Source organism: Xenopus tropicalis, chromosome 7, assembly GCF_000004195.4.
Source record: "Xenopus tropicalis strain Nigerian chromosome 7, UCB_Xtro_10.0, whole genome shotgun sequence".
NCBI lineage: Eukaryota > Metazoa > Chordata > Amphibia > Anura > Pipidae > Xenopus > Xenopus tropicalis.
This window is the reverse complement of record NC_030683.2, coordinates 1,470,322-1,487,633: the sequence shown is the minus strand read 5'-3', so window position 1 is coordinate 1,487,633 and position 17,312 is coordinate 1,470,322. Positions and strand designations below refer to the sequence as shown.

The 17,312-nt window shown below is 51.9% G+C and overlaps 1 protein-coding gene across 1 annotated transcript in view; it reads right to left on the bottom strand.

Annotated features, from left to right (window-relative positions):
* The window catches only part of sorcs1 (sortilin related VPS10 domain containing receptor 1), a 197,556-nt gene that overhangs the window by 49,461 nt on the left and 130,783 nt on the right, over positions 1-17,312 (bottom strand). Inside the window, 5 exon segments of the mRNA XM_031905713.1 lie at positions 1,598-1,744; positions 1,908-2,087; positions 3,084-3,173; positions 5,947-6,065; positions 11,246-11,310. Coding sequence (XP_031761573.1) covers positions 1,598-1,744; positions 1,908-2,087; positions 3,084-3,173; positions 5,947-6,065; positions 11,246-11,310 — 601 coding nt within the window.

Sequence of the window (17,312 nt, the reverse complement as noted above, 5' to 3'; positions counted from 1 at the left end):
AGTAAGGAACCCCTTCCTATGCTGATGGTGAGATCCCCTTTCCTCCCCACCCCCAATGTATCACTATTCCCCTCTCTGGGTAGGGAACCCCATAACCTGACTGCCCTTACAGTAAGGAACCCTTCATGCTGATGGTGGATCATCCTTTCCCCCCACCTCGCCATGTATCCACTCCATTCCCCCTCTCTGGCTAGGAACCCATAACCTGAACTGCCCTTAACAGTAAGGAGCCGCCTTCCTATGACTTGATGTGAGATCCCTTTCTCCCCACCCCCAATGATATCACTCATTCCCCCTCTCTGTAGGGAACCCCATAACCTGACTGCCCTTACAGTAAGGAACCCCTTCCTATGCTGATGGTGAGATCCCCTTTCCTCCCACCCCCAATGTATCACTCATTCCCCCTCTCTGGGTAGGGAACCCCATAACCTGACTGCCCTTACAGTAAGGAACCCCTTCCTATGCTGATGGTGAGATCCCCTTTCCTCCACCCCCAATGTATCACTCATTCCCCCTCTCTGGGTAGGGAACCCCATAACCTGACTGCCCTTACAGTAAGGAACCCCTTCCTATGCTGATGGTGAGATCTCCTTTCCCCCCCACCCCCAATGTATCACTCATTCCCCCTCTCTGGGTAGGGAACCCCATAACCTGACTGCCCTTACAGTAAGGAGCCCCTTCCTATGCTGATGGTGAGATCCCCTTTCCTCCCCACCCCCAATGTATCACTCATTCCCCCTCTCTGGGTAGGGAATCCCATAACCTGACTGCCTTACAGTAAGGAGCCCCTTCCTATGCTGATGGTGAGATCCCCTTTCCTCCCCACCCCCAATGTATCACTCATTCCCCCTCTCTGGGTAGGGAACCCCATAACCTGACTGCCCTTACAGTAAGGAGCCCCTTCCTATGCTGATGGTGAGATCCCCTTTCCTCCCCACCCCAAATGTATCACTCATTCCCCCTCTCTGGGTAGGGAACCCCATAACCTGACTGCCCTTACAGTAAGGAGCCCCTTCCTATGCTGATGGTGAGATCCCCTTTCCTCCCACCCCCAATGTATCACTCATTCCCCCCTCTCTGGGTAGGGAACCCCATAACCTGACTGCCCTTACAGTAAGGAACCCCTTCTTATGCTGATGGTGAGATCCCCTTTCCTCCCACCCCAATGTATCACTCATTCCCCCTCTCTTGGTAGGGAATCCCATAACCTGACAGCCCTTACAGTAAGGAACCCCTTCCTATGCTGATGGTGAGATCCCCTTTCCTCTCCACCCCCAATGTATCACTCATTCCCCCTCTCTGGGTAGGGAACCCCATAACCTGACTGCCCTTACAGTAAGGAACCCCTTGCTCTGCTGATGGTGAGATCCCCTTTCCTCCCCACCCCCAATGTATCACTCATTCCCCCTCTCTTGGTAGGGAACCCCATAACCTGACTGCCCTTACAGTAAGGAACCCCTCCCTATGCTGATGGTGAGATCCCCTCCCCACCCCCAATGTATCACTCATTCCCCCTCTCTTGGTAGGGAACCCCATAACGTGGGGACCTGTGACCCTATTCCCTGGATTCTGGGGGGCCCGGGGAGGAAGCGCTTACCAGCTGGCAGTTAACAGAGTTGCCCCTCAGATCGGAGTCGGGCGCCTGCAGTAGGTTCCAGTCTCTCCCCTTATTGTAGGTGATGAAAGTCTTCACTTGGCTGCCAACCTTCTTATTAGCCAAGAACATTCCCTTTATCCCTGCTACCTAGGAAAAATGGGTGCAGCTGTAGAGCAGATCAGAGGGTGGGGGGCACCAGGGGGGCACAAGGGGGCAGACTGCCAGACCCTATTGCACGGGTGACTGGGTGCCCAGAACATTCCTCTCTGCCCATTTGCACATATGGGGGGGTGTTGCCATGGTAACATACCTCGTACAGGTCTATCATGACATTCCCTTCCGGCCCCCGGCTGCTCTTCACATTCTCCAGCGCCAGAGTGAAAAAGATCCCGCGAGTATCCGATATGTACAGGTTGTAGGTCTCGTTCTGGTTCCACTCCTGAATGGCCACAAACACCTGATTCTCGTCCGTGCTGATAACGTGCATGTCCTGGGGAGACAAGGGGTTAATACCGTGTGACCAAAACATTTGGGGTCTCACCCCCCAGACATAACCAGAGCCCATTTCCAGATAAATACTGGTTCTCCTGGCAGAACATAATCTAATTATCACAGAGATATTAATGCTGCTGCTCCTGTATTGCTGTTCTGCTCCTCATGGGCGGTGCCTATTTAGCAGCTCAGGAGAGGAGCCAATCAGTGCAGCATAGCCCCTATAGTCCCTATCACACACACTAACTGGTTGGTAGGAAATGTTTTTGGAGGGTGGGAAAAATTTGGGGCATCTAGAAGGAGGGTTTTGTCTAGATGCCCACAGGGAGAACATGTAGGGCCCTGCGGGGAACAGAACCTAGAACCCTAAGCCCCCAGTGACATCTCATTCCATCATTAGAGTTACAGCAAAACTACAATTACACACAGACTGGGGGGCTCCAGGGGCCACAAGGTGCAGAATGCAGCCATTGGCACAGGTGCAACTACTAATGGGTAAGGGGCGCAATTTCACACCCCTCTGGTGCCTGGGGCAATACTACTTGTGCAGAAAGGGGCCACTTGGTGTCACTCTGGGGGCTCTTTGCCCTGAGAATGTCGGGGGGCCCTGGGCCCTTCAGTCGACAACAAGTAACGTGTCTCAGAAATGCAGAACTGGAAGGATATAGTCCCGGCCCAGCCGGACCCTCTCAGTTCTGGAAGGATATAGTTCCGGCCCAGCCGGACCCTCTCAGTTCTGGAAGGATATAGTCCCGGCCCAGCCGGACCCTCTCAGTTCTGGAAGGATATAGTTCCGGCCCAGCCGGACCCTCTCAGTTCTGGAAAGATATAGTTCCGGCCCAGCCGGACCCTCTCAGTTCTGGAAGGATATAGTTCCGGCCCAGCCGGACCCTCTCAGTTCTGGAAAGATAAGTTTCCGGCCCACCGACCCGGGGTGCAGCAGGGGTACCTGGGAAAACAAAATGGCGGCTGCGGTTATGGGTCGGTAGGGTACCTTGGGCAAGGAGTATTTTGGCAGTTTCATTTGCGCAAAGGGCTCCCGTCTGTAGGACACATAGTAATGGGGTCTCCCCCCGGACGTCAGCTGCAGGATGAGAGAAAGAGACAGTTCACAACATTAGCATCACATTAATGAGACATCACTTACAGAGAGAGACATCTGACCCTTCCCCATTTCAGCTGAGAGACTCCCAGTGTGAGGAGGAAAGGCAAACTGGTGATTACTGGGATGAGCCCGGGGCCCGTAGGGTGACACCCAAGGGATTGTGGGAAATGGAATCCAATTTGCGGTACTTGTCTGTCACCCAGGAGCAGTCTCCTTATGTGTCACGGAGTCACGGGGGGGTTAATACGGGGCAAGTGATACCTCGTTGGTGAAGATTCTAATAACACAGAGAATTCTCGGGGGGGGGGATGTATCTGCAGTCTCCATAGCCCCATAGCACTTACCCCCCAGCTGCGCCCCCTACCTGCCCTGCGTGTATATGCACCTCCTATCTACACTTATACCCCCATTAGCCCCACTGCTATTTAGCTGATATTAACTCTGCCGACCAATCAAAATGTACCCAGTTTACCCTACAGACCCCAACATCCCTTAACATATTATTGGTGCCTAAAGCATGCTGGGAGTTGTAGTCCAACATGGTTGTACTATTCAAGCAATATCGCTGTACAGAAGTTTCCCCAACGCTCCAGGGCTAGCAGCCTAATAAACAATGCAAAATAATCCTCCAATCAGAATCCCAGCCGTGACTCCGTGTTCTTTGTTCCTGTAACTGGAAGGGTTAAACCCTGGTGCGATTCCCTGCTGTGCCAGCAGATGGCAGTGTGTCGCTGTTACACATGCAGATTGGACCAGGGCGAGTAAGAACACTGACCCGGCTCTGGCGCTGCCATTAGACTGCCGGTCACATTGAGAGAGTGCTCAGCAAACAGTGGATTTGTGTCGAGACCTCCAGGTCATTAATATTCATGTTTCTTACCCAATGAGCTGATGAGCAAGTCACGAACTGCTAATTGATTATTGGGGCACTTGTTATTCTGCGGAGCTGCCTCTGGAGCCCAACAAAGCTGCTCCTGGCATACAGCAACCCCAGCACGGAGCAACTTATTGCCCATTAGTGCAGCTCTGCCCTTGGTCTGTATGGGCTGTTGCCCCTGGGGCAGTGGGTGCCTGGGGGGCACCTGGTGTGGTTCATACAAAGCAGATAATTGGCTGATTCTGGGATGTGCCCACCAGTACCGTGACCCGCAGCCCTGTCCCAAATATCTGGTGACACAGAGCACGAAGCCCAGAGGGGCCCCGGGGAGGCAATTAGTGCCGCAGAACCGAGCCCAGCGCTTAGAAAAGTCTAATGACTCCGCGTGGGAGGAATCAAAGCCAAAATGGTGGGAAGGAGCCGCCAGGAATCCAACCGCCTAATAAGAGCGACTGAGCGGCGCCGCTGGGGTCCTGTAGTGCGGCACCCATTACTAATTATGTCCCACGGTTCCCAAATAAACCAAAGGGAATCACGGGGCAAAGTCAGTCTTCTTTATGGGCCCAGATAAATATTTCATTGGCCCGGACCCGGGACCAGGGAACCGACATATTCAGGAACAGAACCGGAGCTGTCACGGGGCTGCCGGCCCAGGTCCAACAGAACCCTATAATGTAATTGGGCCCCTGTTATTTCTCTCCTCTTGAGAAAGGGCATCAATCACCCCAATTCTCAGGCACAGCTTATTGCCCCCCCAAAGAAACTGCCCTGGTTCTACTTTACACAGTCTCACACTTTGGCTACTGGGGGTCAGTGGTTATAGCCCAGGGGCAGTCAGCCATCCACTTCCTGTAAAACTACAACTCTCACCAAGAAGGGCATAGGTTGGTACTAAGGCTATGAAACAGCAGGGAGTGCCAGGGTATGTCAGTATGTGCCAGGGTATGTCTGTATGTGCCAGGGTATGTCAGGGTATGTCAGGGTGTGCCAGTGTGTGCCAGGGTATGTCAGTATGTGCCAGGGAATGTCAGGGTGTGCCAGGGTGTGCCAGGGTATGTCAGTATGTGCCAGGGAATGTCAGAGTGTGCCAGGGTGTACCAGGGTATGCCAGGGTATGTCAGGGTGTGCCAGTGTGTGCCAGGGTATGTCAGTATGTGCCAGGGAATGTCAGAGTGTGCCAGGGTGTACCAGGGTATGCCAGGGTATGTCAGGGTGCCAGGATATGTCAGGGTGTGCCAGGATATGTCAGGATGTGCCAGGGTGTGCCAGGGTATGTCAGGGTGTGCCGGGATATGTCAGGGTGTGCCAGGATGTGCCAGGGTATGTCAGGGTGTGCCAGGATATGTCAGGGTGTGCCAGGATGTGCCAGGGTATGTCAGGGTGTGCCAGGATATGTCAGGGTGTGCCAGGATATGTCAGGGTGTGCCAGGGTATGTCAGGGTGTGCCAGGATATGTCAGGGTGTGCCAGGGTATGCCAGGGTGTGCCAGGATATGTCAGGGTGTGCCAGGGTATGTCAGGGTGTGCCAGGATGTGCCAGGGTGTGCCAGGGTATGTCAGGGTGTGCCAGGATATGTCAGGGTGTGCCAGTATATGTCAGGGTGCGCCAGTGTGTGCCAGGGTATGTCAGGTCTGCCGACCCATTAGATCATTTAATGACTTTGTTCTTTCTACACCAGCTGATAAATAGTTAAACAGAGAATATCGATTCCCCTGAGCAATGTGCCCCCCCGGCTGTGCCGGTCCCAAGGCTGCACGCAGGGCAATGGGATTTGCCCACCCTGAGGGCACAAGGGCATTTATTGATATTATCTGGTCCCCAATCACTCCCTCCCGGGGGGCTGCACTGCAGAACTGGGGACAGGGGGGGTCTCACCTGCACAAACACGTATTCGTCCTGTACGATTAGCGAGTTGGGGTCTATGTACCCCGCAAACGGCTTCCCCCTCGCTGCCTCCGAACAGTTGGACATTCGGCACACAATGTACTGGGCATCTGGGGAGAGACAGGGTTAAATGGGTTTGTCAGAACCATCATGGTACCTGGTACCAGACACATTCTGGTTTCCCCAGACATTCCCAGGCCTCGGCCCTAATCCTTAGCAATGAGACAGGGACAGTAACTCCTTATAGCGTCAACCAGGGGGCCCCATTTCCTGGGGGGGGAACCTTCTTACCCTAAACACATTTTTAAATAAAAAAACAGTATTTGGCAGTTCCAATGGGTTTAACAAATATTAGACATATAAATAGAATGAGAAAAGGGTTAAACTGAGTAAAGAGGGAAGGAAAGGGTTAAGCAACTGAGCGGCGCGGATAAGAAAGTGTTAAAAACTGAGAAAAGGAGGGAAGGGGATAAGTAATAATAAAGAAAAGGGGTTAAATAGTGAGCAAGGGTTAAACTTTGAGCGAAGGAGGCAAAGAGTTAAATAGTAAAAATGGGACAAAAGGAATGGGTTAAATCAAGTGTGAATTGGGGTAAATGTAAAAGAGAAAAAAAGGGGTTAAACTGTAAGTGAATTAGGGCAGGGAAAGAATTGGGTTAAGTGGGTTGAACAGAAGGCAAGGAAGTGGTTAAACTGAATGAGTGATGTCACAGCGCGATAACCCTTCACAACGCACCGTCCTATCACTGTATAACCCAGTTACAGACTGCCTCCCCCCCCCCCCCGGGGCAATAGTGAGGGGGCGTGGCTTCCTACACAGAGTGGAACATGGATCATTATGAAGTATTGGGGCGAGGGGCACCGGGTGCCATAGGAACTGCTAATTATATACATGGGCATCAGCTTGCCCGGCGTTACTGGGGCACAGGGAGATGAATGGGCAGCTAATTGGTTTATTTACTCCTCATTGGCTCCCTGGGCAGCAGCTGTGTGAGCCAATCAGCGCCCTCTTGAATCTGCCCACTCTGCTGATAAACCAGCTGCTGTTCCCCCAGGTAGGGGCAAAATGGCACACTCACCCAATGCCCCACAGTTTATTTAAAGTCACGGTCTGTCCTTTCCCTTTCCCTGCCTGCTTGGTCTGATCTGATACAAACCCCCAATACCCATTCATTCTCCATCTCACTGGGTGTATAGTTATGTTAACTGTCACTGGTCTGTCCTTTGTCCCTTCCCTGCACGCTGGTTCTGACTCCTGATACAACTCCCCAATACCATTCATCCCTTCATTCCTCACTGGTTATATTATGTTTGGTAACTGCACTGTGTCGTCCTTTCCCTTCCCTGCGACTGCTTGGTTCTGACTCCTGAATACACCTCCCCAATACCATTCACACTCATTCTCACTGGGTGTTATAGTTAATTGTAACGTCACTGTGTCTGGTCCCTTTCCCTTCCTGCACTGCTGGTTCGACTCTTGAACACTCCCATATCCATTCATCCTCATCGCACTGGGTTATATTATGTGACGCACTAGGTCTGTCCCTTCCTCCCTGCCACTGCTGTTCTGACTCCTAACATCCCCAATATCCATTCGATCCCTCATTCTCAACTGGGTTATAGTATGTGTAACTGTCACTGTCCCTTTCCTTCCCGCACTGCTGGTTCCTGACTCCTGAACGACTCCCCAATACCCATCATTCCTATCATCCACTGGTTTATAGTTTGTTTATGTCACTGTGTCTGTCCTTCCTCCCTGCACTGCTGTTCTACCCTGAACAACTCCCCAATATCTATCATCTCCTCATCTCACTGGGTTTATATTATGTTAAACTGTCACTGTGTCTGTCCCTTCCCTTCCTGCAGCTGCTTGGTTGACTCCTGATTACAGACTCCCCAATCCATTCATGATCCTCATTTACTGGGTATAGTATCTGTTTATCAGGTAAAAAGACAAGTCATATCCGTCTTCTCCGTACCCAAGGGTGCGCTACATGGAACATACTCTCACCCGGCCCCGCCCCCCTACACTGAAGGGAAGTCCGCATGAGGGGGGGCACCTTGTTCAGGAGATTTAAATACAGAACATGAAGGTCTGAGTACAGTCGGGATCCATTCTGTTGTTCTGTTCGGTTAGACTGGAGCTTAATTGGTGCCGGGGGGGTGGGGTCCGACGTTAGTTACTCGGAGAACAGAACAACTATTTTGTACATAATAATCCACATACTCTGAATGTGATGCATCGCGCTGCTGCCCCCCCACTAATGGGAACTTCTCTTAGCTATGTCTCGCATCTCTCCCCGTAAGAAAATACCCTAGCCCTCCCTCTCTCCCGTGGTATGATGGGGAAACCAATAGTTCAGCCTCCCATAACTCACCCCCCCCCCGTCAGTCGTGGGCAGGGTCCTCTGTGTCTCCCCATTCTTAATGGCCCCCCTCTGTCTGCGCAGGGTCCTCGGTCTCCCATCTGTATGTCCCCCCCTTGCGGCAGGGTCCATCTGTGTTCCCCATTCGTACTTGCCCCCCCCTCTGTCGCAGGTCCTCGTGTCTCCCCATTCTGTAATGCCCCCCTCTGTCTGGGCAGTGTTCCTCTGTGTCTCCCCATTCTGTATGTGCCCCCCCCCTGTTGTCTGGGCAGGTCCTCTGTCCCCCATTCTGTATTTGCCCATTCCCTCCCCCTCTGTCTGGGCAGGTCCCCTAGTGTCTCCCCATTCGTAGTGCCCCTCTCTGTCTGGGCAGGGTCCCTCTGTGTCTCCCATCTGTATGTTGCCCCCCCTCTGTCTGGGTCCAGTCCCTCTGTGTCCCCCATTCTGTTATTGCAAAATTTATGAACAGGGGCAGATATTTGGGGGGGGTATAAGGCTTCCGATACATTGGCTGCTATGCATAATAAGAGAGGGAGCTTTTTGGCCCGGGCGCAAGATGGCCCTCCCTGTTCGGGCTAGAATTTATGGCGTTCGGGGCCACGAATTTAATGGGTTCTGGGGCAGAATTTTAATGGGTTTGCTGGGCAGAATTTAATGGGTCGGGGCAGAATTTAATGGTTCTGTGACAGCGCGATGACAAATATCAGTTGAAAGATTCCCCGGAGTAAATGAGAGAAGCACGGAATGAAATGCGCCGATTGGAAGATTCCATCTGTCTGTATAGGTCAAGTTATACCCGCGTCTTGATCCGCTTGACAAGCTCCAAGCGCAACATTATCCCAATAATAATTCAGTCATACAACCTGTAACTCTAACCAACCCACATCTACTGCCCCCCCCCCCAGCCCAGGAACTATTAACTCCTGTTTGCCCCATACTGGAACTCTGTCCCTAACCAACCCACACTATGCCCCCCCCCCCCCCCCCCAGCACCAGGACTATAACTCCGTATGCCCCATACGGAACCTGTAACTCTAACCAACTCCACATCTACCCCCCCCCAGCACCAGGAACTATTAACTCTGTATGCCCCCTAACTGAACCTGTTACGCTAACCAACCCACATCTATCTGCCGCCCCCCCCAGACCAGGAACTATTTAACTCCTGATTGCCCAAACTGGGAACCTGAACTCTAATCCAACCCAACATCACTGCCCCCCACCAGCACCAGGAATAATAAACTCCTGTATTGCCCCCAAACTGGGAACGCTGTACCTCTAACCAACCACATCACCTGCCCCCCCCCCCCACACCAGGAACTATAACTCCTTATTTGCCACCCCACACCTGGAAACCTGTAACTCTAACTAACCCTACCTTATGCCCCACATAGCTGGGAACCGTAACTTCAACTAACCTCCTGTATTGCCCCCCGCATTTGGGAAACTAAAAACCCACTAACCTGCCCCTATTGCCCCCACATTTGGAAAACTAAACCCAACAACCTGCCCTATTTGCCTGCCCCATACTGGAACCTGTAACTCTAATACTGCCTGTAATTGCCCCATACTGAACGCTGTAAACCCTACTAACCTGCCTTAATTGCCCCATACGGGACCTATAACCCAACTAACTCCGATTGCCCCCATACGGGAACCTATAACCCAACTAACCTGCCCTATTGCCCCCAAACTGGACCCTTAACTCCTAACAACCTCCCTGTATTGCCCCCATAGCTGGGAACCTGTAACTCTAAACTAACCTGCCCCTTGCCCCATACTGGAAACTGCTGTTAACTCTAACAACTCTCCTGTATTGCCCGCCACCATACGGGAACCTATAACCAACTAACCCTCCTGTAGCCCCCCATAACTGGAACCTATAACCCAACATACCTGCCGCCTATTGCCCCATACGAACCTGTCACCTAACTAACACTGCCGTATGCCCCCATACTGGGAACCTATAACCCAACTAACCCGCCTGTATTGCTCCCCATACTGGAAACCTATAACCAACTAACCTACCTGTATTGCCCCCCATACTGGGAACCTATAACCCAAACTACCCGCCTGTAATGCTCCCCATACTGGAACTATAACCAACTAACCTGCCTGTATTGCCCCCCATACTGGGAACCTATAACCCAACTAACCTGCCCCTATTGCCCCCCATACTGGGAACCTATAACCCAACTAACCTGCCCCTATTGCCCCCCAGCATTGGGAACCTATAACCCAACTAACCTGCCCCTATTGCCCCCCATACTGGGAACCTGTAACTCTAACTAACCTGCCTGTATGCCGCCCCAGAATTTGGGCAACTAATAACCCAACTACCGGCCCTATGCCCCAGAATTGGACCTATAACCAACAACCTGTCCCCTTATGCCGCATAGGAACCGTTAACTTCAATTAACCTCCGATTGCCCCCATAACGGAACTGTAACTCCACCTTCCGCTGTATTGCCCCCCGCATTGGAACCTATAACCCAACACCTGCCCCTATCTGCCCCCATAATGGGACCTGTAAACTCTAACAACCAGCTGTATTGCCCCCCATATGGAAACTATAACCTCACTAACCTGCCCTATTGCCCCCCATACTGGAACCTTAACCTAACTAACCTGCGCGTATTCCCCTCACCTGCCATACTGGGAACTATAACCACTAACCGCTGTATTGGCCCCCATACTGGGAACCCTTATAACCCAAACGAACTACCGTATTGCCCCCATATACTGGAATCTTATAACGCAACTAAACGTCTGCCTGTATTGCCCCCATACTGGGAACCATACAACTAACCGCCTCCTATTGCCCCCATACTGGACTATAACCACTAACGCCCTATTGCCCCCCAGCATTGGGAACCTATAACCCAACTAACCTGCCCCTATTGCCCCCCAGATCTGATACTTACGCCCCTCCCCAGTCTGGGTCTCCAGATGCACCAGATCCGAGTCCCGGTTGGACACAGTCACCGTCCTACAGAGAAGAAGATAAAGAATAAGGTTTGTGCAGTAACCAAGTGCCCCTAGTGGCACAGCCGGGCATTACACTTCATTGCAACTCGATATTTGCTGATATTTCACACAATGTAACAGAATCGGTTCTACTCCGGGTTCTGCGGGTTCTGCTACATTGTTTCAGGAGTCAGAATGCACCCTATACTGGCGCTGGGGGCAGTGCCGGCTACAAGGGTACTGGGAATTTAATGAGGGTACAAATGTACTGCTCACAGGGGGGGGGCCCTAGCTTTGCAGCAGTTACAGCATCTCACTTTACTGCTAAACCCACCGGCTGAAAACTTCCACTTTATATATTTTCCAGCTGTTTTGCGCCTACGCGGCCCGACCTGATTTCTCTGCGTCTCATTGGCTGCGGGTTCATTACATTCTCGCCCTCTGCCATCCCTTCCCTACATCTGTCATTTTCTTTTCTTCTCCCTTCAACTCAATCCCTGAAGGGACAGAAACGTAAGTAACAGGGAACTCGTCCGATTCGCTGGCGCCGCTCACTAAGGGCAAAGCTGTATCTGTGCCAATTGCCCCTCCTGCCCCCCCAGCAAAGCACCAGTCCCAATGCCAAGCCCCCCCCCCCATCCTTTACTGTATTAGTCCCACCGGCCCTGCTGGGAGGCTGTTCCCTGTACCTACCCCCCTTTCTGTAAAGTAGCACTTCCTTATGTTCCCTTTCAGCCTCCCCACCCAATTCCTTTACTGTATTAGTCCCACCGGCCCTGCTGGGAGGCAGTTCCCTGTACCTACCCCCCTTTCTGTAAAGTAGCACTTCCTTATGTCCCTTTCAGCCCCCCCCCCCCCCCCCCCTATTCCTTTACTGTATTAGTCCCACCGGCCCTGCTGGGAGGCTGTTCCCTGTACCTACCCCCCTTTCTGTAAAGTAGCACTTCCTTATGTTCCCTTTCAGCCCCCCCCTATTCCTTTACTGTATTAGTCCCACCGGCCCTGCTGGGAGGCTGTTCCCTGTACCTACCCCCCTTTCTGTAAAGTAGCACTTCCTTATGTTCCCTTTCAGCCCCCCCCCCCCCCCCATTCCTTTACTGTATTAGTCCCACCGGCCCTGCTGGGAGGGCTGTTCCCTGTACCTACCCCCCTTTCTGTAAAGTAGCACTTCCTTATGGTTCCCTTTTCAGCCTCCCCCCCCCCCCCCCCTATTCCTTTACTGTATTAGTCCCACCGGCCCCTGCTGGGAGGCTGTTCCCTGTACCTTACCCCCCTTTCTGTAAAGTAGCACTTCCTTATGTTCCCTTTCAGCCTCCCCCCCTATTCCTTTACTGTATTAGTCCCACCGGCCCTGCTGGGAGGCTGTTCCCTGTACCTACCCCCCTTTCTGTAAAGTAGCACTTCCTTATGTTCCCTTTCAGCCTCCCCCCCCCCCCCCATTCCTTTACTGTATTAGTCCCACCGGCCCTGCTGGGAGGCTGTTCCCTGTACCTACCCCCGTTTTCTGCTAAAGTAGCACTTCCTTATGTTCCCTTTCACCCCCCCCCCCCCCCATTCCTTTACTGTATTAGTCCCACCGGCCCTGCTGGGAGGCAGTTCCCTGTATCTGTGTCCCTGCAGTAAGTGAATGGGTGCCAGGGAGGGAGCTGGCACAGCGCTTGGCTGGCAGGTTAATGGGCACCTGATATGATCCCAGCAGACAATCGGAGCGCAAGTGATTGGTATTTTTGGGCTTCAGTGAGTCTGGAGATGAGAATATCATTCTATCCATCGCTCTGGGGCAGGAATCAATCTTGTTCCCCCGCCTGAGTGCAAATAGAAATATGTCTGTATCTCGGCTCCTGTGTCATAGTAACAGGTCACCTGACCAAGTATCAGCGGCTGCAGGTGCCCGACTGTCCCACCCGTCCAACTGGCAAAGCCCCGCCCCCTGGGGCAACTGAGCTGGAACTGAATCCCCCACATCTGCTCTCTGTATAATGAGAACTGGCAGCGCGGCCGGATCCTCCTCCTCTGTAGCCCCTTCCCCTCGTCTCTTTATCTTCCGCTAACGAGCACTGGGCAGATACCGCTCCTAACGAGCAAAGTGCTCACTGGCCTGCCCGGCGCCTCCTGCCAACTCATTAACTCTAACGAAGCTCCCGCTGAACAGAGATAATTATGTGAGATACAGAGTGTGGCACAGGAGCCAAGAACTGCCCCCCAAGTAACCCCCCCCCCCCGTAACTGCCCCTTCCCCAGTGTAACCAATCCCAACTGGGCCAGCCTTTCCCCATAACTGAGCCCATTCCCTTTATCAGCTTAGTCGCTCTTCCCTGTACTTTTCTCTATTTCATTACTGCCCCCCCTTATATATTTATTATATAGTGACCCCCCCTTAACTGCCCCTTCCCCAGTGTAACCAATCCCAACTGGGCCAGGCCTTTCCCCATAACTGAGCCCATTCCCTTTATCAGCTTAGTCGCTCTTCCCTGTACTTTCTCTATTTCATTACTGCCCCCCCTTATATATTTATATATAGTGACCCCCCCTTAACTGCCCCTTCCCCAGTGTAAACCAATCCCAACTGGGCCAGCCTTTCCCCATAACTGAGCCCATTCCCTTTATCAGCTTAGTCGCTCTTCCCTGTACTTTCTCTATTTCATTACTGCCCCCCCTTATATATTATATATAGTGACCCCCCCTTAACTGCCCCCCCCCCCAGTGTAACCAATCCCAACTGGGCCAGCCTTTCCCCATAACTGAGCCCATTCCCTTTATCAGCTTAGTCGCTCTTCCCTGTACTTTCTCTATTTCATTACTGCCCCCCCCTTATATATTTATATATAGTGACCCCCCCCCCTTAACTGCCCCTTCCCCAGTGTAACCAATCCCAACTGGGCCAGCCTTTCCCCATAACTGAGCCCATTCCCTTTATCAGCTAGTCGCTCTTCCCTGTACTTTCTCTATTTCATTACTGCCCCCCCTTATATATTTATATATAGTGACCCCCCCTTAACTGCCCCCCCCCCAGTGTAACCAATCCCAACTGGGCCAGCCTTTCCCCATAACTGAGCCCATTCCCTTTATCAGCTTAGTCGCTCTTCCCTGTACTTTCTCTATTTCATACTGCCCCCCCCTTAATATATAGTGACCCCCCCTTAACTGCCCCCCCCCCCAGTGTAACCAATCCCAACTGGGCCAGCCTTTCCCCATAACTGAGCCCATTCCCTTTATCAGCTTAGTCGCTCTTCCCTGTACTTTCTCTATTTCATTACTGCCCCCCCTTATATATTTATATATAGTGACCCCCCCCTTAACTGCCCCCCCCCCCCAGTGTAACCATCCCAACTGGGCCAGCCTTTCCCCATAACTGAGCCCATTCCCTTTATCAGCTTAGTCGCTCTTCCCTGTACTCTCTCTATTTCATTACTGCCCCCCCCTATATATATTTATATATAGTGACCCCCCCCCCTTAACTGCCCCTTCCCCAGTGTAACCAATCCCAACTGGGCCAGCCTTTCCCCATAACTGAGCCCATTCCCTTTATCAGCTTAGTCGCTCTTCCCTGTACTTTCTCTATTTCATTACTGCCCCCCCTTATATATTTATATATAGTGACCCCCCCCGTAACTGCCCCCCCCCCCCCCCCCCAGTGTAACCAATCCCAACTGGGCCAGCCTTTCCCCATAACTGAGCCCATTCCCTTTATCAGCTTAGTCGCTCTTCCCTGTACTTTCTCTATTTCATTACTGCCCCCCCCCTTATATATTTATATACAGTGATAGCGGGGGGGGGGGGTCGGTTCCTTTACAGAAGGGGGTGGGGCTGCGGCTGTTGGATACGAGGAGCCGAGATCTAAGGGGAAGTTGACATGAGAATGAAGGTTTATTGCCGGGGGGGGAGGAGCCCCGTTGCCATGTAAATCCGCTCTTTCCTGCGCTGAATGTCAGTTTATTCTCCGTCTCCGCAGTGAGACATAAAGTGATTTCTCTCTCCATTTATTCCTTATCTCTCTGTTCCTTCCCTCCTGCCGCGGCGCCATAAAGGCCCAGTAACGCCAGGGTTTGCGGATAATAAGGGCTGGGGGTTTCTATTCATCCTCATTGGCTCAGGGCTGCGTGGGGGTTCTGGGAGTTGTAGTTGAACAAGGACTTTCTGGATTGTTCTCACCTAATCTGACCTTAGGGCTCATTCACTTACAGTGTTGGTGGCATTAATACTGTATCTCTATCTATATCGTGGGAATCTACCTGCTAAGCATGCTGGGAAGGGGCTACTAGGTCCCACTGGTTGCCCAGTTATATTCAGCAGCCTGTGGCTAATATAATGCCAGTGCCAGTAGCCCAGGGAAAAGGGTAATAGCCGGCGATACCAGAGGATATTAGGGCTCCTGCAGTGGGGTGGTTCAGGGGTTAATTCCCTATGAAGCCCCTACATTAAGCACCCTCCGACCCCCAATGTGAGATTCTACAGCCTGAGGAGCTGCTGGGGGCTGTGCAGAACATCCCTTGGCATGGGGGGCATGGGGTAAAGTGGGGGGGGGTATTTTATTAGAGTCATTGGGCATTAACCCCCGGTAGAGCAGTAATAAGGATTGGTACTGACCTACTGACCTAGGCACCCAACCTCTGTCCACCCCCTCCTCTGTCTGACTGGCACGTATACATGGAAGAGGGGGTTACCTGCTCCCCCAATTCTACTGCCCCCCCCTTAAAGCTGCAGCCTAGGCTTGGGCCCTTGGGAGCCTCCATAGACGAGGGCCCTAAATCCTGGGCCCAACAGAGGAAAAGATTTCAACCTTCACTTATCCAGCCATTTAGTTGCCCTTTAAAGGGGAAGTTGACCTCAATGTATGACAGAATGATGGGGAAATGCGTTACAATATAAATCTGTAGCGGAAGCCGCCGGCAGCGCAATTATTCCGCGTTGGTTTTGGGTGAAATTCCGTAATTCTGAGCAACTTGTCCTTCCAGAACCTTGGGCGCCGCCCAATAAACTTTCCATTCTGATTATTTTGATCCCCATTCGCCGGAAAGTCGCCGCTTTGCTTTTTCATTATTCATAAATCATTTGGGGAAAGGCTTTCTCCTCCGTGTAAATGGGAGAAGGTGCAATTGTTCAAGTGCCATTATTGGCTGAAAGGAACCGCGCTCGGCGCTTCTACCCGACGCTACGACAGCCGCTATTATCCCCCCATCAAACGCTCCCTCGGCAACAAGCGCTTCCCGCGGAGAGAAGCCATTATGTGCGCCCCTTTGTTATCTGATTGCGCCGCTAACAAAGAGCACATTTAGCTTCTCCGCTGCTTTATAGCAAATAAATCATCAATTTCACACAGCGCTGGTGATTAATGGGCTCCTATCATGGGGGGGGGGGGTGTATATTAATCAACATTGCGCCCCCTACTTGTGTATAAGGAGATAGGGAACTCTGAGTATCACTCATGTACTATAAGGGATAATGTACCCCCTACTGTAAATGATAAGGATATTAGCAGTCACTGAGGGGTTCTGTGCCCCCCATATAAAGGCACAAGGCTGCAGGCTGAGTTATACAGGGAACTCTGAGTATCACTCATGTATTATAAGGGATACTGTACCCCCTACTGTAAATGATAAGGATATTAGCAGTCACTGAGGGAGTCTGTGCCCCCCATATAAAGGCACAAGGCTGCAGGCTGAGTTATACAGGGAACTCTGAGTATCACTCATGTATTATAAGGGATACTGTACCCCCTACTGTAAATGATAAGGATATTAGCAGTCACTGAGGGGTTCTGTGCCCCCCATATAAAGGCACAAGGCCTGCGGGCTGAGTTTACAGGGGAACTCTGGGTATCACTCATGTATTATAAGGGATACTGTACCCCCTACTGTAAGATGATAAGGATATTAGCAGTTCACTGAGGGGTTCTGTGCCCCCCATATAAAGGCACAAGGCTGCAGGCTGAGTTATACAGGGAAACTCTGAGTATCACTCATGGTATTATAAGGGATAATGTACCCCCTACTGTAAATGATAAGGATATTAGCAGTCACTGAG